Source organism: Augochlora pura, chromosome 3 (genome assembly GCF_028453695.1).
Source record: "Augochlora pura isolate Apur16 chromosome 3, APUR_v2.2.1, whole genome shotgun sequence".
Classification (NCBI taxonomy): Eukaryota; Metazoa; Arthropoda; class Insecta; order Hymenoptera; family Halictidae; genus Augochlora; species Augochlora pura.
The window spans coordinates 11116525-11137565 of record NC_135774.1 but is presented as its reverse complement, the minus strand read 5'-3'; the positions used below and the strand labels follow the sequence as shown (position 1 = coordinate 11137565).

Here is a 21041-nt window from a genome sequence, read left to right as displayed (position 1 = left end):
CGCGCTTGCGGTCTTACTCCTTTCGCGCATGCACTGGGTTAGCGCGTCATCAGAGGCACGTTGCACGAGATTCAATTTTTAAAGAAGCCTTAAATAATAAAATCTGTTACCTCATAAGATTCTCGAAAACATATTTGCAGAGTTTGTTTGAATTGTTTGATCGCAACGCTAATACAACGAACAGAAATGCAAAAGATTACTTTAATTTATGAAAGCAAGAAGAGTCTATTGACTTTGATAAATCTAAAATTGACAAATCGAAACGCGATTAATTCGCAGCGTTGTATTCCAGGATATGCTACTCAAAAATTTCAAGACATTTCGCGGCTGTCTACACCGCTAACTTCAATTTTTGTTCAAATAATTAAAGCAACGCGTAATCGCCAACGAGACTTGCCCCTTGTTGCAATCGCAGCATGGGCTCCTGGAAAGTCGAAATGCAATCTACTGCAACGCGACAATGTCTACGCAACGCTAATACAAAGAACAAAAAGACAAATGATTATTTTCTAAAGGCAAGTGGACTCTATCTTTAAAGTTACTGTACAGAACAAATAAAATAAAATGGCGATTATTTCTTTCGCAACGCTATATTCTAAAGAAACAATTTCGAAACTAATGGAAGTCGCGAATGTTTTATTCTATATTAAATAATTTACATTAATCCTACTCCTACGATTCGACGCGGAAACTACGAGAGGCGCGAAAATGGCAACCTCTGATTTACCGCAACTTCAGAGGGCTCCTTCAAACCTTTAGAAAAAACTGGTACACCGTGTTACCAGCAAAGAAGATTTCCCACATCTAATTCCAATCAGGCAAAATCGAATATGAAATATTAATTATACGTTGCAATTTCTAAATGTCTCAGCGCGAAAGAACGCAGTATATGAATTCTGCCTAATGGTAACGAAGCGATACTTTAAACTTATCTATATCCTATGACAGTATCGGAGTTTCGTCAAAGATTGAGCCATCACGCTTCTAATCACATTATCTTTGATATTTAGTTAGCGCCAAGTTGCAACATCTGAATTAATCACTTTAAAAACCAAATAATTGACCACTGGCTGTCGAGTTGCGTTCGATCTAACAGGAGCGATGGCGCAGTTTCCGTGAGCGATAGTGGCGCTCCTGGTGGCGGAAAATAGAAAGTCGCTTGGGCTAAAAAGTGATCAGACACACACCTTTTTCTGTATATAATTCATGACCGTTCGGTTCAAGTTAAATTCCTGGCATACATTTTTATATGCCTAAACAATGACAAATCTATTTAATAAACTAAACATTTGTGAATTCTAAGAAGCTAGAAGCCCGCGATGCTAATCTTACGATTTGGCGCAAAACTATAAGAGGCGCGAAAATGGCGGTCTGTAATTTGCCGCAACTTCAAAGAGTTGCTTCAAGCCTTTAGAAAAGACTGGTACACCGCGTTACCAGCGTAAGAGCAAATTTCCCACATATAATTCCAGTCAGGCAAAATCGAATACAGTACCCAAAGCAACCCATTATCAAGTTTTTATATTTATTAATGAATTTCTACATTGACTCTCGCTAGTGGATTGAGCTGCGATCTGGTGTTGTGCAGGACCCATTACTGTAAGTGCAAAAAAATAAATGATTGCGCCATCTACGTCGAAACGTTCAAACTGGTAGTCGATTAGTACATGTTGTCTACCGTTAGATTGTACAAGTACACAATTTTATATCAATAAGTTATTACTTCCCTAAGCTCTGAAACATTTGCATGCAAATAAATGCACTTCCTAAAGTGCACTATGGACATGATGTAATAAAACGAAGTTAAAACATAATGTAAATTGTCTACTATGATAGAAGCATAGTGAACAATACGACTTTACGTAATCATAATACATAAACTTCGATATTCATAATCCGTTGATTCTGTGTTAATCGAATGTGAAATACCAGTTTGTGATAACGTAAAATTTTCTTCTTTCGGACAATTGGTATGATCTAAGATTTGATTACATATAATTTTCGATTCAACGTTTTTTCTTCTTTTATCAAGTTTGTGCTCTTTTTAAAAAGCTAAGGATCTTTCAAGATTCTGTTCGCAATACATATTTAGTATGATCACATCTTCATATGTATGTAACTAATCAACTGCATACGTTTATCAAGTAAATTATATCGATCACATAAGACGTAAAAGAAGCGTGGTGACTAGTTACATTCTTCTAAAAAAATAGATACGTGTCACTAAAATTCTACATAATAAATTATACTGTGAATTTCAATATTGAGTTTGACACTAATTTTTCACCCCTGTGTACAGTGTTAATATTTTATATGCCTTAAAGTATAAATAAACAACAATATACATCATTTCTTCGCAGTAAAATGCAATACAAAATTAAATTGGATGTGGGAAAGTTGTTAAAAGTTGACATCAATTAAAACAACACAGATTTGTTTATTCTATAATGATAAGAACATATTGCCATCTTTTATCGATGTATTGTTGATAATATACACGAATGTATTACATGGAAAACAATATATTGGACAATTTGGAAAAATATTTTATATTGGCTCAATATTGATAGTAAGTTGATTAATTTTATTTTATTTGAATGCGCATAAAGTATTCTATACATGCAATTTTTCAATTTATTGTTTTGAGAATAATTAATTTCCATTTATTGATTTATTTTTAAATATCTATTATTTATTTTTATGATGTATTACAGTTAAACTTACTATCAACAGAGTAATGGGATAAAAATGAAGCTTTATAAGTTGATAGTGCATCAGAAAACCTTTAGTGAAGAAGATCTTATAATTAATCCAAAAGATCATCCGGATATAAAAATTGGAGATGTTGTTGAAATTTATCAACCAGAAGTTGAATTCAGTCGTCTGCTATTGCAAGTTACATGTTTTAAGGAAGGACGAGAGGCGATTAGTGTGGAGAATAATATAGCAACAATGTTTCAATTAAGAACATTCGGAGATGTATACATAAATGTTGTAAATCCAGATGATGTAGCATTGGATTCTGTTGAACTTACATTTAAAGACCAATATTTGGGACGCAGTGAAATGTGGCGACTAAAAAATAGCTTGGTAGATTATATTTTACTTACCTTTAGATACAGATGCGAATTTGTTATTAATTCATACAAATTTTCATCAGATTAATACTTGTGTGTATCTGAACAAGAAAATTGAATTTTGTGGAGGTACTATAAGGTATCAGGTGTATGAGATGTGGTCACAAGGAGATCGTGTAGCCTGTGGTGTTATAAATAATGACACTAAGGTTTTTATCTTAACATAAAAGTAAAGTATGCATGAAATAGTCAATTTTAGAAACTTTGTTTTCAGGTTGTATTTCGTTCTTCAACAAGCATGGTATATCTATTTATTCAAATGAGTTCAGAAATGTGGGACTTTGACATACACGGTGATCTCTACTTTGAAAAAGCAGTTAATGGTTTCTTAGCTGACTTATTCCAAAAGTGGAGAAAAAATGGTAGCAAACATGGTAGCAATCATGAAGTAACAATAGTTTTATTTTCAAGAACATTTTATAATGCTACTAGTTTGGAGGAATTTCCAAATCATATGCGCGAATGTTTGCAACATGACTATAGAGGACGATTTTATGAAGATTTCTATAGGGTGGTAGTACAAAATGAACGATTTGAAGATTGGGGCAATGTATTAGTGCAATTGCGAAAATTGTTCACGGATTATCAAAAAATTGTATTAGAGTATCATCAAAAGCCAGGTGATATTATACCAAAAGCAGTAAATTCAACAGCAGCACAAGGGAATTTTTTAGAAGTTTTAAATATGTCATTAAATGGTAATAATCAAATAATTACTACATTATCGAGGTTCGATATATTATGTATAATATGATCCTCTTACAGTGTTTGAAAAGCATTACTTAGATCGTAGTTTTGATAGAACTGGCCAGTTATCGGTAGTAATCACACCAGGTGTAGGTGTTTTTGAAGTTGATAGAGAGTTGACAAACGTAACAAAACAAAGAATTATCGATAACGGAGTCGGTAGCGACTTAGTATGCGTTGGCGAACAACCATTACATGCAGTTCCTTTATTGAAGGTACTTTCAATATATTAAAAGCATCATTAACGGATTCGAAATAATATTATATTATATAATTTTAGTTTCACAATAAGGATACATCTGTAAATGCACCAGATGACTATAGTATGCCACACTGGATTAATCTCAGCTTCTACTCAACAAACAAAAAAATACCTTACTCGACGTTCATACCTCGTATAAAACTTCCTCAAAGGGTATCAAAACAATCAGTGGTAGAAAACGGTAAATTGCAGTGTAAAAATAAGCTTTTGCAAGAAGATCCAAGAGACTGTTTACACAATAGTTTATTCGACTATGATGCATATGATGCACAAGTTTTTCAATTGCCCTCTGTTCACACTTCCAGGTATAACATAAGTACATATATGTATGTTAATATTATCAAAGTTTGGTACTGAAATTTAGCACTTTATGTAAGTAGTTTACAACGAGTTACGACTAGAACCAAAAAGACAAGTGTTGCTAGTATGGAAACGCATAATAATGCACACATATTGAAACTTTTAAAAAGGAAAATGTCTGATCCTGATATTCATCATCCACCACCTGAATTGCATTCTACTCCAATAGTTGCAACAAGAAGTGCAGCGATCTCAATACCCCATAGAACCGACGATATCGCTTGTAGTGAATCAAATGGAGAAATAAATGGTATGTAATCTGAAATATTCAGACATATGCAATATATGCAATAATAAATATTTACTGACTTTTATGTGAAGTAGAATCAAGAACATCGATTAAGAGCGATTTGACAGATTCGGAAATATCGCCGCCCTTTAGGCCAGTTGTTGGTAGCGCGGGAAGTCCAACAAATACTATATCTCAACCAACAAATATCATTAGGCCTAGCAGGGCACTTATTAATCCATTTGATCCCTCCCATGTAACAATAAAGCTTACTAGTAACAGACGGAGATGGACACACATTTTTCCCAAAGGTCGAAAATAGAACTATGCAATTATTTAATTAAATCTAAACTAAGAGAAAGAGAAAGTATATAGCTATTTAAATAAATCAAATTACTATGATAGGTCCAACAGGCGTGCTAATACAACAACACCATTACCAAGCCGTGCCAGCACAAATGTGTTCACAGTCACAATGCGATGTATTCTCTACTGTAAGTGGATCACCCATGGAGCATCCTGAGATCTCCAATGCAAATCAATTCCATGATCGTTAGTATTTTATTTTGAATTGAATTATACATACATCGTAAATTCATGAATTATAATTTCATACGAATTTTATAGATGCTAAAATTAAACCACAAAAACTGAATCTGTCTTTATCAAGCAGTGATAAAGTGGGAAACCCAGTATATTCCACAGGAAATAAAGCGTTAACATTGTTATGGGGTGCCACTGGTGAACAGGAGTGGACACCAGCACTAACTACAGGTTTGCAAATGTTTACTTAATTAGAATTTTATAGGGCGGATAGATTAGCGACCAATATTATAATAATTCATAAAAAATAACAATACTTGCCATTTTACTATTCACATGTTATCATGAAATGAGTTTACAGTTTGAGGAAAGAATTTTGAAACAATTTTTAATCCTTGAATTTTTACAATGCATAATATTAATTGTATTTTGGAAGAGAAATTATTGTATTAGCATATGTAGAATATCAAATCTTAAATTAAGTTCCCTACTCACGATTAATACTTCAAAAAGATTGACTAATGTATTGTGATGAACTATAATACTGTAAAGAATGAAAATAGTTGGTGTATACTTTAAAAGGAAGTTATTTTGTCTTGGATATTAAATAAATGTTTGGTACACAATCATGTAATCATCATGCATAAGAAGTATTTTCATTCTTAGATGTAATCATATTTATTTTTCAATTTCACCGATCATTTATATAAATAATATTGTTAAATTTATTTCCATGCTATGGTACGTCTTATTGGGATGCAACGCTGGACGCATTGACGCGTGTGTGATGTACAACTATGATGTCACATTATACAGCAATCATAGGTTAGCGTCCATACGTTATTGGGGGTTGATTCGGTTATGGTACACATTTACTTTTAGGGCCTTGAAATTATAGGTGTTTTGTTCTTTATTGCTCAAGTTCTTATAGTCTTCTGTGCATGTGTATCCTCCAACAAACACAAAAGTTCTGATTTCAAAAAAATTTTTATGTAGTCTGTAGACAATTATAACGTATAGAGTGAATTATAAGAAACAAAACTCTCAAAATATAATAATATAAACAAGCATCTTTTTTATTTTCAAGGTCACTTGAAGATCATTAATGTATGTTTTCATTACACAGTGTTCATGGTATGACTATTTAAGATTGATGTAGGTGACCTTTAAATGACCTTAAGTGTACTATCAAACACTTTAGGAATATTTAGGTATTTTGTTTTTAGCGATTTACTCTATATACTTAATATTATCATTATTATTATGTGTACACCTACTCAAAAGATTTTTGTTACTCTCCACTTCTGTTTATTTTGTACCTTCACACTGTTTGAAACTTCCATTTGTTTCTCACAAAGTCATTTCTATTCTAGATCTTGCATACTTCAAACATTCTTTCATCTGCTTTATACTCCTTTCACTTTATCATACAGCTTTAATTCCTACATTTCTTTGTTATGTATAATAGATATCTGTGGTATGTATTATCTTGTAGCATTTAAAACTAATAATAGATAGTAATTTACTTCTGTATTAGCTTAGCACATGCTCCTTTCTCTGTAGATTGTAATTTGGTTGCACCAACTATGTATAAATCTGTACATACTTAATTCAGTACCATATTTTATAAGTTCCAGATAGTTTTTTTATGCTTCATAGTATGAACCTGTGTTGTTCATTATGTTGAAGATCTATCGGATTATATTACAATTAATATATTTTGCATTGCATGTTTCAGTAATTAGTAATATTAGTAGCACTTTTAATATTGCACTAATAAAATTACTTTGACACACACGTATGTTCCTATTAAATATTATAAACGGACACTTATAATATTTTAAACAAATTGTCCACTATATTTACTAACTTAAAACGAATAAATTTATTTGTATTTTATTTTATATTTTAGGTGTTGATTGGAAATCATTGACAATTCCAGCTTGTTTACCTATTACCACAGATTATTTCCCAGATAAAAGGAGTTTACAAAATGATTATGTTGTCTCAGATTATAATCTCCTGCCAGATGATGTTAATACTGATTTTGCACAGCAACGGGCGATATATAAAAAACCTTTAACAACTGCAGAAGTATTTAAAGAACTTGTGTCACAACGATTAGCGCAGGTATTGGTTGGAATAACTTTATCGGGTCTTCAAATGTAAATTGTATTTACCAAAATGGACAAATGTTTTATCTAAAGGGTTTCCAATTGATTATCTTACCAACAACTAATAAAAATCAGAGCAATACACCTGGTAGTGCAGTTCCAGCAATAAGTACCGTAATACGCGGTCGACAAACTGAATCAGAGCCCAAGGAAGAATACTTATTAAGTATTGGTAGGATTTTCCATAAAATATCTTTATTTGATAATAGTATAACTGTAACGAGATATCGACCAAGGTAAATACTCTAATATAATGTCGAAGCCTGATTAATATGAAATCAACGAAAAATATTTATATCTTTGTCTCTGTAGGCACCCCTACCCACCATTTAATATTCATTATCGTTATCGATTTCATGCACCCCATCACGATACATATGAAGTATCATGGGTGTCTTTTACAACAGAAAAACTGGAAAATTATAATTGGAATTATTTGGATCATTATATTTGTACAAGGGGCCATACAGATTTTGCCTTAGTGGAGGTATGTATTATTAATTACATTAAAAGATATGAAACTTCTATATTGCATTAAAAAATTAACAGGCTCTTAAATATTGGAGATTTCGTGTATTTCTACTGCCATTACATAATACAGTGACCAAAAAATTTTTGGAAGGATCCTCGAGATGTGATATATACACACCTCTCAATACCACAGATCAAGTTTCTCTAATGGATGGGTTTCTGCGATTCATTGAACTGTGGCCGAACAAAATACGTCGTCAAAATCCCAACAAAAACTGGGTAATTTTTCCTTCGAATAATTATTTCATAATATAATCTGACTGTTCCATTTATTGGAACTGTTAAACTATTACAAATTATTGGGTTTTTATGTAGGTAATCGAGATTTAAAACGGATAATCCTTTTTTAGCGTTCGATAAAAGACACCTTAATATTACTTCCTATTTAAATGATCAAATAATTTAGTTCAACGATTTCTATATATTATTATACTACGCTATATTATCGCACTCTGAAATTGGATGTCGCATGCCTGATGTACAACGCCTAATTAATGCAATTTATTTCAATGCTTTCATTTTATTTTTGAGTACCGTATTCGTTATTTAGTATGTACTATTTAATTTGTTATCAAGAACTTCGAATTCTTGTTATCTTGCAGTGCGTGTGCTAAAGTATTGTTACAGTGTCACTTTGATATTTAGTGTGGTCCATATATGGTGCACTAGATCAGCAGGACACATAACAAATAGTAACACATTGGCTACTATAAGTATAAAATGAGAAAAGCACGATTTTGATTTTGACCAGCTTTGTTGGTATTTAAGTAATACTAGAGATAACACCCCCAAAGCAACTGAATTTTCATTATATATTAACTATTTTCATTTAGTATAACATTGTTTGGAATAGTATCATATCCAGTGGGATGCCGAAATTACACGATTACACAAGATATATACACATAACAGTAAACTCAAACAGACTAGTGGAATGTTAGTATAGGGAGGGGTATTTAGCATGATATGTTTCAGAACCCTTCGGCTCTAGGTGGTGTTCCCCCAAGAGATCCTGCCTCTCATTTGACCAGACGCAGGCACAGCACGAGCCTGATAGTCCTCACTAACCAGGTATATCCTCGCCTCCTGTAGCCTCAATATGCTGAACCAGGTGTCAATGACATCGTTGTACTTAGGCTTCAAGCTATACTCTGCCTTCTTGGCAATTAGAAACAATTTCGAACTCTCAATGTCTTTTATCTCTTTGTTATACATCATTCAATATGATCTCCAAAGGATATTCAATTACAATTAAACTGAATCGTCTCATTTTAAAGAAGACATGATACACCTAAACAGCTTACACAACATATCATACAACGAATGCAACCATGCCTGTTATATGCCTTGAATACGCAGATGATTTAGCAAGCTTTTATGTAATGCAAATTGTTGTATAATTTATTTCTTTTTTTCATAATTTAATACTCCTCTCTTAATATAATATTAACAATTATATCATTACAGTTAAACAAACCAGATATACATCTTCATGATCATGAGCTTTCTCATACATTTACAGTTACCCGTACTCTTCATCATGCTTTTCAGACCAGTCTAGTTGGCAGCTCTCCCTTCAGGGAGCGACTTGGAAGCAATCGTCTACCAGAGAAACCAAGACCAAGGTTTGAAACAGCTTCAATTAACGATTTCAGCATTTGTTGCTTTGTGCAAATGTAATGGTATAGCCTGCAGTATATCTACTTTGTGATGGTGGACCATTGCAACTCTTTAATGTTTGATGGTTTTTAATTTTGCTTGTTATGCTTTGTGCTATACGCATTTGGTTGTTAAACAAGATTCCTTTTTTCATAGGTACATAGGTATCAATTCATCTTCGTCGAAACAATCACACAATTTAACTATTACAAGTCACCAAAACTTTAGTGTTTTTTATATCCCTTGAAAACTATACTATGTAGTACGTTTTATGATATAATGTCATCAGAAAACTTCATTTCATAATGGCTGTATACAGTTCATTAGTTAAGCCAACACTTAATTGAATATTGAAACATTATTATATATAAAATATTATATGTGTACATTTTTCAACATATACATACAGACACAACTTTTTTCAATTTGCACATCTGCATGTTTTACCAATGGAGGGAAAGTAAGAGACTCTGTTACTATACAGGTTTTGTACACTTGTTATTTGGTGTTAAGCAGAATATCTTAGAATATGCTTACGAATGTTACATGCTTACATTATGGTGATAATAGTACTTCTAAGGCACTCTATTTTTGAAAAGGATGTGATTGGGACAGAGAAAAGCTGTACTTGTAAATGTTTGAAAAATCTTTGTACATAGTACCCATTCTGTATCTTTCAGCTGCTTCTATCTTTCTTTACATCATTTAGTAAATATAAGATGCAGAGTATTTGTAACAATTCGTTTCAAACTTAAGGAAAGATATTGTTGCCATGAATGTTTTACATACAAGAAATTGAGAAAGATACGAATGCTCTGTAAAGTAGAAAATATTGGTAGTGAGTGAGGGAGTGACGGGGTTCTCTGTACAGGAGAGGCATGTAGTGAATACCGCTGCGACTGCCCGCACGTGCCTCGACACTCCTCGCCACGTGCCAAACAGGTTGGTTTTACTTTTTTAATTTCAACTATAAAACTGAATATATGAATACTATGAATGACTAGATATGTATTAATTATAATACCTGTGCTATATACAGGTATTTTTATCAAAATACAAGTAATACTTATTCTTTTAACAGTAATTATGTTTAGATAACATTCCTTGTAATTTGTATGTTTTATTACAAAGAAATACTAAAGTAACAATCAAAATGTTAATAATATGCATACATGTCGTTTATAGATTTTGTTATAATGATGGTTTGGAATAAATACAAATGATGTGCATAAGCAAAAAAATTTTGTGGCTTTTCATATGGCTTAATTTTTCAGTCACTCTATCTCCTATTCTTCTTTTACCTATTAATTTATAAAGCTATTTTGTAACTTTATTTTCCCTGTCGTTATCAGGTCGGGATCTAAAGTAATGGACAGAGGTCGAATCTCACCAGCTAGTGAAGCTGTATTACCACTTTCGCTTGAACAGCAACAAGACCATTTTGAATCTAATGAAGACAGGTAAAATTAAACGATAAAACAGTCAAGATGCTGGCATACTCTCGAGATTAATTTATACACATTATTGACAGTACAAACATGGAATTGATGAAGATAAAAAACACTGCGTCAAAGAACGAAATTCTGGAAGCAATGAAACATTTGCAATCTGGTGTAGGGTTCCTTACTCAACATCCATCACTACCAAGTCAAACATTTGTTAGCGCTGACGCTGTGCAATGGTTGAATAATCACATAGAAGGAGGAGTAACAGTGGAAGGAGCTATTGACATCATGAATGTATGAAAGAATATTCCGATTCCTATCTAATGATCGAACATATCCTAATTTTATCTTCTGATGCAGGGCATGATTCAAGATAAGTTGATTTGCCATGCTTCTGGTGATTTTTCTAAACCGTTCATTTTAGGATTTTATCTGTACCATGTGGTACAAGATAAGGAAAATCAAAGAGGTAAGAAGAAATACATTTCACACATTACATGAAAGTGTACAAGTATCATGTGCAACATTTTCACTTTCAAGCAACAGATAATTTTTCACCTACTGGTGACTTACAAAGCTTTGAAAACGAATGGGTAGAAGTGGAAATAAAAGCACCGAAAAGCTGGTGTGAACCCACTTCTGCAGCATCTTTTCCAACGATATCTTCACCGATAAATATACCTAGCTGTGATACAGTTGACGAGTCAAATGTACCGCCGTTCCTCAAAGACGATTTAGACTTGATAGATTGTGTGCAGGATACAGAATGGAGAGGTCAGTTCGGGCGGTACATTATACTTTATTATTACATTTTATAATTTTTGTATACTATGTCTTGTCTTGTAGCTCCACCGTACAAACACACTCATTTAGATATCGATATAAATAATAAAAGTGACAGAATTGAATGGGGACATTTGAGATACCAGTCCATATATAAAGTGGATCATTCTTATGAACTCGTGGTACAATGGGTAGCTTCATCCGGCAGTATGGTCGCTGATCTTGTAAGCATATAATTAACCATATTGTATGAAATTTTATGAAACATTAATAACAAATTTTCTGTTGAAAAGATTTTCGTGTGGCAACGGAAGGCTCAAACATGCGGGATTCAAATGGTCCCTATTCCCAGTGATCTACTAGCTCTACCATTCACTTTGAAAAGCGATCCTCTAAGAGGGCCTATATTTATACTACTCAATACAGACTGTCTCGTAACAAATAAACAACCACTTTTTGAAGGTTTGTTGTGATATTTTTGCAAATTTCACACGACGTTGCGAAATTCTAGATTGAGATATTAATTCTAGAATTTCGAGAAGAGACCTACGCGCAACGACTATTTCTGTTCCAAGAAGCAATTGTACAGAGATTTGGCTTTATCCCGTGCCTCATAGAAAGTACAGAAAATGATCATCAATATGTGCATATGACTGGCAACGCATTTATACTTATTCCATCTACAACAAACACGAGGTTTCGTCCCAGAGCGTCTACGAATGTCGTGAGACGAAATAAAGGACAAAAAGGATATCCGGTTCATCCTGATCAACCTAGTCCTCACGAGGCTTATATTACAAGACATGTTAGCGGGAAAAATAAAAATGATTACAGCATGGATAGAAGAGTAAGTCAATTGTATATATTGCAACGAAATGGCGGAATAAATATTTGCCTTTTGTAGATTGGATTTCTTTGGTCATGGAATCATATGGTTAGTCGAAAATGGAAGTCAGCATCGACACTAGCTGGCGATGAATTATTTCAGAAGAAACTTATTCAAGACTTTAGACATTTTTGTTCGAATGGAGATAACAGACTGAAGTACTTCTGGGAATGTTGTTGGGAAATCAAAGAAAAATCAGGCACACGAACATTTTAAAGCCTTTTGAATGAGCTACTAAATAGAGCTTGTTCTACAGGCTTATAGTTTTGTTATTATAATGGAATCTACTTTTGTCATAATCGGTCGTGTGTTTATCTTATATTGTTGAAGAATTTTTTTAATTGTACCATACGTATGCGATGTAATTATTATTATTATTATTATTATTATGATAAAGAATGTATGTACAAATGGAAAATATTCGCTAATATTTGAAGGAGCAGTTGTAAAGGAATTTAAAAACACTGTAATATACATTTACGAGTTTACTTTGTTTAGTTTGCATAAGACAAATGTTGTTTTTACGAAACTAGTAATAATAAATTTATAATTTTTGTTACTCATCTATGTATCTATATTTTAAACGTGAAGTCATATTGTAGAAAATAATTTGTCTTCTTACTCGGTTAGAAATTTGTACACGAGTCAGTAGTGTTAACAAACGAAATTAATATCATAACATTTACATATTTTTATGGATGTAACATGTAGTACAAAATTCAGATAAAACTATATTTTAGTCTCAATTTTTTAAAAATAATGAGACATCATCGGTAACATATGTTCATTGAGAAATGATATTTAATGCATTATATCTCTAAGAGTTCAATTTTTTTTAATTCAACACGCTAATAATAGAAACCTGACAAAACTTATTTTTAGTTCCAGAGTACGTAAAGTTATTTGCAGGTTTTCGAACAAACAAAGAATTATTGTGACTCAATTATTGTGATTTAAGTGATTACATTTGTAAATACTAAAGTGTAATTATAGTTAAATAATCCACAATTAATCCATACGTTTGTACCACGGCTTATAAAATATATTGTACATACCAACTCTTTAAAAACCTGCTTTGGAGGGAGGTGTTGCAAAGTATTTTTTGTTTCGTCTTATAAAAGACCGACTGTAACAGACACAAAATAAGGGGTAATATATGCATTAAGTAATTATTTGAAGGCAGTAAAAAATAACACGTACCCAGAAGCAAGAGGAGTGTTAAAGAAGCCGCGAGAGGTACTGCGTTTGAGTAAAGATTCTGTAGATGGTGTGTGTCTTAGTTCAGCAGTTTTATGAGTAACAATATTACTTAAATTTTCAGGGTTGACGAAATTTGCCCAATAATCTGATGGGATTTTCAACAGATTTTCAACTATCTGTAAATATATTTGGCATTTGTTAATTTCTATTTAAAGCATTTTATCTTGGGAAACTTACCGCAACTTGATTTCTGGTCTCTGTGAGCAAGGAAGTAGGCGTTGGGTTTTGGCAACTATAACCCACCAGTGTAGGCCCAAAAACTTTGGCCAAATTACTTATAGGCATTTTGCATTCAGGGCTGCTTGATACTCTTTGTAGATGTAATATTAGGAAAGCGAGAGTATCTCTGTTAGGTTGAGGTAATTCTGAAATTGCCTGATATAAAGCAGCGTCAGCATCCTGTTTATCATTAATAGTAGTGGCGCGAACGAAGTCCGCCCATAATCCTACAGTAATTAATGGTTCCCGTAAAGACCTGGCGATAGAAAACAACGATAAATGCTTTGCCTTATATTTATTAGTTTCAGATTTGCATACCTGAGAAAATCTTTAAGGGTAGAACATATGGTGGCTATATCAACTTCAGTAAGGTTGGGAGCACCTCTACCCTTGAGGAACTTTTCTTTCAGACATTTTACTTCTGTTGAACCACCATTTACTCTATACAACCCTTGTTCGCTCATTCCTCTTAATTCCACTTCGTTAATGCAATGTACAACCAATGATGGTACCATTGGTGGAATCATAGGTGTGTAATCTGCTATGGTTCCCTAATAAACACAGTAATACTCACAGTATTGTTTATGTTATTGAATATGGAATTAATTTTTTGTCAACAAAAAACTCACCGAAGTGCCTCGTAAAGTAGGTGTATTTCCAGTAGGTACGCATGGTAATGGTACCATATCTTTACATTCTGTGTGAGCTGTAGCTCTACAGTCTCTGCACTTTAAAGCTACTTTACCAAATCTAATTCTGAAATTTTGTTTTTTGTTAATTTTGTCATCATGTTCTCTGGACACTTTAGGTAACAATAAGGTACGGACACGAAGTAAAGATCTGGCTTAATACATACCTTTTATCACAGGATGTGCAAACTTCCGGCTTAATAACTGTTTTAGCTATAAAACTATGACCCCTAGCAGATTTTGTATTTAAAGTATATCCTCCTATATTAGGACTAGGTTTAAAAATACCCTCAGAATCTGATCCTGACGTAAGGATATCAGCTTTTGGTGCAGAGGGCTGTAATAGAATATTTTGAAATAAGAAGTACATAAGAAAGTTTACCTTTGTCTACAGAATTGTTACTCACTGTGGCATTTATCTGTTCATTATTTGTGTTAACAGGTGTTAATTTTGATTTACTTCTATCACCACTCTTGCGCTTTTTGGCTGAACTGTGTAGTGATCCATCTGGATCTACATTTTCATTTGCTGGTATAGCTTCAATTACAGAAGATGCAGTGATAGCACCTTCCTTAGGCACAACTACAGTTGTTGTAGCTACTATCCTATCAGATGTATTCAATTCTGCAGTCTTTTGTATGTTACTGCGGCGTTTCTTTGCAGCATATTCACCACTAGGTCTGTGTTCTTTCCATTCACGTTTCTTTTGATTTTGTTGAATGATTACACTGGCATCTAAGTCATCTTCTGACTTCGAAAAACAACTTAAGTCGCTTAATATGGAACCAGTGGAGTCCAGCTCCGCTATAGTATTTAATCTGAAATACTGGTTGTTCAGTATCTAAAGCAAATGAGTCAAATCACAAGTGAAAACTTACTTATCATTGTGCTGTAAATCTTTGATATGTATGTTACTATGACGTCCATTCAGTGTAGTGTTATTTAAGAACTGTAACTTCTCCCTAGTTTCATCATTCAAATTTCTTCCACCATCGTTGAATAACAGATCTCTAGCCATACTAATTTGTCTTTCCTATAGATATAATGATAATGAAATAATGCTAACAATCACAAGATTCGTGAATTATCATACGCACCAATGAATTCCTTTGCTCCTCCACAGTTCTTCTCTTTCGTTTCTCTTCATCTAGAAGTCTCCTAGCATGACTTAATTTACGATCTAAGTCTGCTGCTTCTTGGTGAGCTTTCTCTAAAGCTGAATGAAGACGCTGGCATTCTTGAATGGATGCCAGCCATTTTTGTCGCATTTCTTCTTGATTGATTGCAAATTGCAAAAATTCTAAAAGTTGTACATAATGTGTGTTAGCTTAATATCTACACTGTACCACTAACATAAGAGATGCTAATGGACTTTGGCAAATACAGGGGGGTAAATATAGTGAATCCAAACCTTCTTCACAGGCCCCATTGATGAGGACGTTCGTACAACGAACCACTTCATCGTGACTCGCCAGCAATGACAATGATGAGGTCATTTTGGAATCGGTGTAACGTTATTTAAACATAATAATACTTTCTGTCATGTATGAAGATCACGCAACAAGTCTGCAGCAATCTTCCGTCGATGAATTCACCTTTGCGCCGATTATTCTGTTACAATCATCAATTCATTGGAATGTCTTCTTGGAATCAATCAAATTTATAGGATCCATATTCATTACAAATTTTCATGTAAAACTTACCGTAATCGACCCAAGTAACGCGCCATAAAACCGTTTGAAACGTACGTTGAACACAGAACGATAGCACGGAACAACTGCTTTCTTCACCAGTTTGAATTCGACCAATTGCAGAGCAGCACACATATCGTTATCAAGTTTATTATTAATCCGTGAGATGTCTCCGACATCATGGTGATCCTTGGTGTACTCCTATACCTCATCTCGGTAACGAGGAGAGCCACATAAAATTGGTCTACAGTTTTCGATTTTTCTCGCTAGGAAAAATAGCGCTAAATGCAACTTCGCAAAAAGCAAAGAATTTATTTTAAGAATTAATAAATAATTTACGAATTTATTTATTATTTTTATTATCATTTACATTATCTCCTTTTTCATGTAATTGAGTGCAATTTCCAGTTGCAATTTGCGTGTGTATTGTGTTTCAAACAATTTTAAATTACCATTACATAATTCGAATTTCTTCTGTATTATAAGTTTTTGAAAAATATATTTTTCCTATTATTCTTGTTTGTGTTTTTAACTATAAATATAGAGTAGTTTATAACCAAAGAGTACATTTAAACCAAAGCGCGTTAAACTAAAATTAGCTCGTTTCGCAAAATAATTATTGTATCCATAACACGAACACTTCGCATTACATTTCAGTTATCAGTATCGAATTGCATTGTCTCCGAACAATAATTGTATGCAAGGCGTGATAATTCCCTTCAGACAGAAGCGCCTCTAATAACATCTGTCACGACGAGTTAAACTATTTGCCATGTGCGTCAGCTCCCCACCGGACGTTATTAACAGACAATTATTGTCTATCGGAACGTGCATGCGAGCATATTCCACGACCGGATCCCGGTCTTTTTTAGGGACGAGACTTTTGCCGCCGCAACTGCATTCTGCCAGGTGTCGAGGCATCCATGGGAATTGTGCTGATAACTCATCGTACATTCTCACGGTGGTCCAACACACGACAGTGTATATTAATGGGCAATTACTTCTAGTTAAGCATGAATTAAATTTCATTAAAATCGTATCGTCTCACCTGTTCCCGTTGAACAGGTATCTAACACGTTTCTTAGCGTCTGAGCGAACTATACTTCGAATTTTGGCAGAAATCGCGCCACCATGTTTTACAGATCAAACGTATCAAATATATGTTTCTAATTCCACGAATCGTGTATAATAATTTCATAGAAAATCGTAGGAAAATTAATGCCACAGCAATTGGTATGGATATTGATATTACATGGGTTTGAGTTGAATGCTTGAATTGGAAAAATGGGGCTGCTTTTTCATAGAATACACTTATGTATTTATTATTTAGCACAATGGAACTCAACGAGACAGACAATTGTTCTGTGGTTTCGGAAACCCAAAAATACGTTGCGGTGATGGAATCGAATTCCGTGTGTGCCATTGTACGTTCGAAACCCACAGATAACAGAAACAAAGCTATCCTGTATTGGAGTGACGGTATTCCCATAACGATAGCGTCATAATCACGCACATGTCGTTCGCTTACCGGTACAACCACCTGGAAAGTGTTTCTCATGGTGGAGGACACCGATCATAGGGGCAATATGTGGATATCAAGACAAATAACCGGAGCCATGTTTATTTCGGCACGAACACCGTGGCACTTCCATTGCGACGAGAACATATAACTTTCAAAATAAAAATTATTGTAGACAATGGATACGACAAGCTTATAATAATATTGCAAAGACTTTATGTACCAAAGTTTTAAACTCACAAATTTTTAAAATGTAATATTTTGTTCTCTCTAGATGCAAAAACACAAAAATTTATTATGTGGGATACACATTGACAGATTTTTATATAAAATAAATATTTTCTGCATTAATTGCAAGAAACCGGAGATAATTAGGAATCTATAATATATCTTTAATGATTTTATTAAGACGAAGATATTATAGTTTAATTAGGGAATTTTTCGATCTTCCAAATATTTTATATTTTACTTATTCATTTTTGGCAAAAATATTTCGTCTTTACGGTTCTGTCAAGGTTGCATTATTAGGTTTTATTAAATCCATTAAGGTATACTCTCTTTTAGTAAGATAATAATGTCTATATTTGTTAAGGGGTAATCATGGTGTCGTGAATAAAAATATGAAATTATGAGTTATTTGCTGGAATATTTAACAGATTTGTATCGCTATCGAATTATTTGCCCAGAATTTAAATTAGGAGATAGTAATGTTTCAATGACCACGCATTCGAACTGTCGGACATACGAGAGGTTCACGTGTATAATGGTGGTTCAGCTGCAGCCTCAAATCGATCAGTGAGACTTATTAACCCTGTTTCTTTAGTTGGAGGTACTGAGGAGCTTCTAATTACTGTCCAAAGAACTAGACCGCTCGTCTTCAGATGCAAATGCATGCCCCACTTAAGTAAACTACAGGATATTCCGGCATATTTTGCATAATCCTAAATTTAACAATAACAAGTCTGCAGTCACAGCTGCTGTAAGTACGTTGCATGCTGCGAAAGATTAACCTAGTCCTGAAAGAATCGAGGACACGCAGAATCGGGTAAATCTTTTGCAGAAGGGTGCGAAGAAACTGTTCCGCAGATCAGGTTCCATCATCCTGTACTATTATACAGTTTTCACTGACCTAAATAATGTTGTACTGTTTCAAATAGTACTACCAATTCAGGAATTTTAGAATTTTAATACGTGATATGTCGTTCATTAAAGTCATTAATTTGTTTATGTTCTCTGCTATATTATAGTGTACCTGAGTATAATTAATAAAATCTAAAAATTTTTTTCTATGTGACAGTACGAAATGAAATTACTAGATTATGTTACTGAGGACAAATTGTTAGTACAAAGTTAAATGCGCTATTGGCATTAATACATATAAATACACATAGTAGGAAGTTATATCAGGAAGTTAGTATAATTAAGAGAAATCGTTGGTAGATATAATTGATTTGGTATTACGTTTATATGTATATTATATTTAAATATTTTTATTGTATATGTGTTTAACATATTTGAAACTCGATTTCCTCGATATTCGAAAAACTTGCATTCGTTTGGTTCTGAATGGTTCAATTACTCCTGGAAGATTAGTATTTCATTTGAAGCTCCACAGTAAAACAAATTTTCTAAATTGTAAGATTGCTTATTAAAAAGAGAAATAGATTTAATTAAAAAGAAACGTATTTCCTAAACAGTATACTTTAATATACTTAAAATATACTTTTTACTTTTTTACTTTTAATATACTTAAAATGGTATGAGAAACAAAAAGATTGCAGGAATCGAAGGATATTGTAAGAAATTCGTCGAAAATTACTGAAATTATTCAGTTTCCGCTCTAAAATCATTTTTTGCCGGCGATAAGCTTCAGAGATCGGATGGTCCGGGTACATAAATTCATGCTAGCCATTAACAACGTTCAGAAAACAAAACGAGCGAGCGTGTGCAGGAAAAAAGATTGGCCGGGTTTCGGGATGCCGTGGCGGGAGCCCTAACAAGCACGATTGCGGCAAACAAAGGGAAGAAGGAACGGTCCGTTCGAAATGGCCCCTCGCGGCGCGGAATAATCGTCTCTTTGATCGATCTTGGCCCGCCACGCGAAGTCACACGAAGGAATTCCGGCGGGAAGGTCCTTGCACTGATAAATGCCCGAAAAATTCCAGGTGTAAGTGACACCGGGCCAAGAGGGACGCGTGCCGTTTTCCCACGTGTGCGCGCACCCCTCGCGATTCCACTTCATTCTCCTTGCACGATCCGCTGGGGCCCCCTTCGCTCTCGCCTTCTTCTTCTTCTTCGAGCCGTGATTGCTACGCCGCGCCGACCTCTCTCTATCGCTCTCCCCTTGCCCCCCCCCCTCAGCACCCTGCAGATGCTCTGCTTAAGATTTCGAGCGGAGGCCCCCCCTTAGAGAATCCGACGTCACGCCGCATGACGTGTGCATCGCGTGACGTCACGAGCATGTGCCACGGAATCCGTCGGTGACGTCGGAGGAGGGGTAATCATTCCTCTTTTCTTTTTTTTTCTTTTCTCTCTTTCACTCTTGTTCTCCTCCGGTAAGTCGATCCGGAACCGGGAATAGTAATGGGCAAGGGTCGTGGGACTCGTGGAAATCGCAGATGCCCGAAGACAGATGCGAAACAGCACGTGTGTTTCGCTGATACGAGCGCGCGGCACCCAGGAAACGTGCTATCGAAATATTTGGGGATTTGCGGACACGAGGGACGCACAAAGAGCAAACCAGTTTCATTCCTCTTGCTCCTTTCTTGCTCACCTTTCGCCATTCCTGTTCTTCTTACCTGATTTTTATCGTCGCTTGCTTCGAATCCACGGCCTCTACGCTGACCGTTTGGAAAACCAATCGTACCTTCGCGCGCCTCTACGATTTTATTCCTGCGAAACTCTGC

The 21041-nt window shown here is 34.4% G+C and overlaps 2 protein-coding genes across 10 annotated transcripts; one reads left to right on the top strand and one right to left on the bottom strand.

Moving 5' to 3' along the window:
* The first annotated feature begins 1697 nt into the window (after window positions 1-1697).
* Iml1 (GATOR complex protein Iml1) lies at window positions 1698-13814 on the top strand. 9 transcript variants are annotated; one of them, XM_078196997.1, is made up of 25 exons: window positions 1698-2569; window positions 2715-3090; window positions 3161-3286; window positions 3352-3835; window positions 3903-4099; window positions 4165-4451; window positions 4524-4756; window positions 4831-5046; window positions 5141-5287; window positions 5363-5509; window positions 6095-6103; window positions 7191-7408; window positions 7486-7688; window positions 7765-7939; window positions 8002-8202; window positions 8959-9054; window positions 9535-9608; window positions 10995-11102; window positions 11174-11381; window positions 11448-11556; window positions 11628-11861; window positions 11934-12094; window positions 12164-12332; window positions 12401-12717; window positions 12775-13814. In XM_078196997.1, exons 2-25 carry the CDS (start codon window positions 2749-2751, stop codon window positions 12970-12972), a joined length of 4659 nt encoding a protein of 1552 aa, XP_078053123.1. In that variant the 5' UTR covers window positions 1698-2569; window positions 2715-2748; the 3' UTR covers window positions 12973-13814. The 9 variants fall into 9 exon arrangements, with proteins under 9 accessions (XP_078053123.1, XP_078053124.1, XP_078053121.1 ...); XM_078196998.1 differs by having other exon boundaries at window positions 4828-5046; window positions 11634-11861; XM_078196995.1 differs by having other exon boundaries at window positions 4828-5046.
* On the bottom strand, window positions 13751-16716 carry Tum (Rac GTPase activating protein tumbleweed). Its single transcript, XM_078197004.1, has 11 exons — window positions 16629-16716; window positions 16337-16536; window positions 16023-16225; window positions 15804-15958; window positions 15332-15743; window positions 15092-15261; window positions 14865-14991; window positions 14554-14786; window positions 14194-14491; window positions 13957-14132; window positions 13751-13882 (listed from the first exon to the last, which is right to left on the bottom strand). Exons 2-11 carry the CDS (start codon window positions 16419-16421, stop codon window positions 13819-13821), a joined length of 1923 nt encoding a protein of 640 aa, XP_078053130.1. The 5' UTR covers window positions 16422-16536; window positions 16629-16716; the 3' UTR covers window positions 13751-13818.
* Window positions 16717-21041: the final 4325 nt, after the last annotated feature.

Excerpts from the sequence above, each read along its gene's own strand:
- Iml1 (XM_078196995.1), top strand. The coding sequence starts at position 2,749 with ATGAAGCTTTATAAGTTGATAGTGCATCAGAAAACCTTTAGTGAAGAA. Across the intron at positions 8,203-8,958 it reads AAAATCCCAACAAAAACTGG|AACCCTTCGGCTCTAGGTGG; the intron begins GTAATTTTTCCT and ends GATATGTTTCAG. Across the intron at positions 9,609-10,994 it reads CCAGAGAAACCAAGACCAAG|GTCGGGATCTAAAGTAATGG; the intron begins GTTTGAAACAGC and ends TGTCGTTATCAG.
- Tum (XM_078197004.1), bottom strand. The coding sequence starts at position 16,421 with ATGACCTCATCATTGTCATTGCTGGCGAGTCACGATGAAGTGGTTCGT. Across the intron at positions 16,226-16,336 it reads CAATGGGGCCTGTGAAGAAG|AATTTTTGCAATTTGCAATC; the intron begins GTTTGGATTCAC and ends TACAACTTTTAG. Across the intron at positions 15,262-15,331 it reads ATGAACAGATAAATGCCACA|CCCTCTGCACCAAAAGCTGA; the intron begins GTGAGTAACAAT and ends ATTCTATTACAG.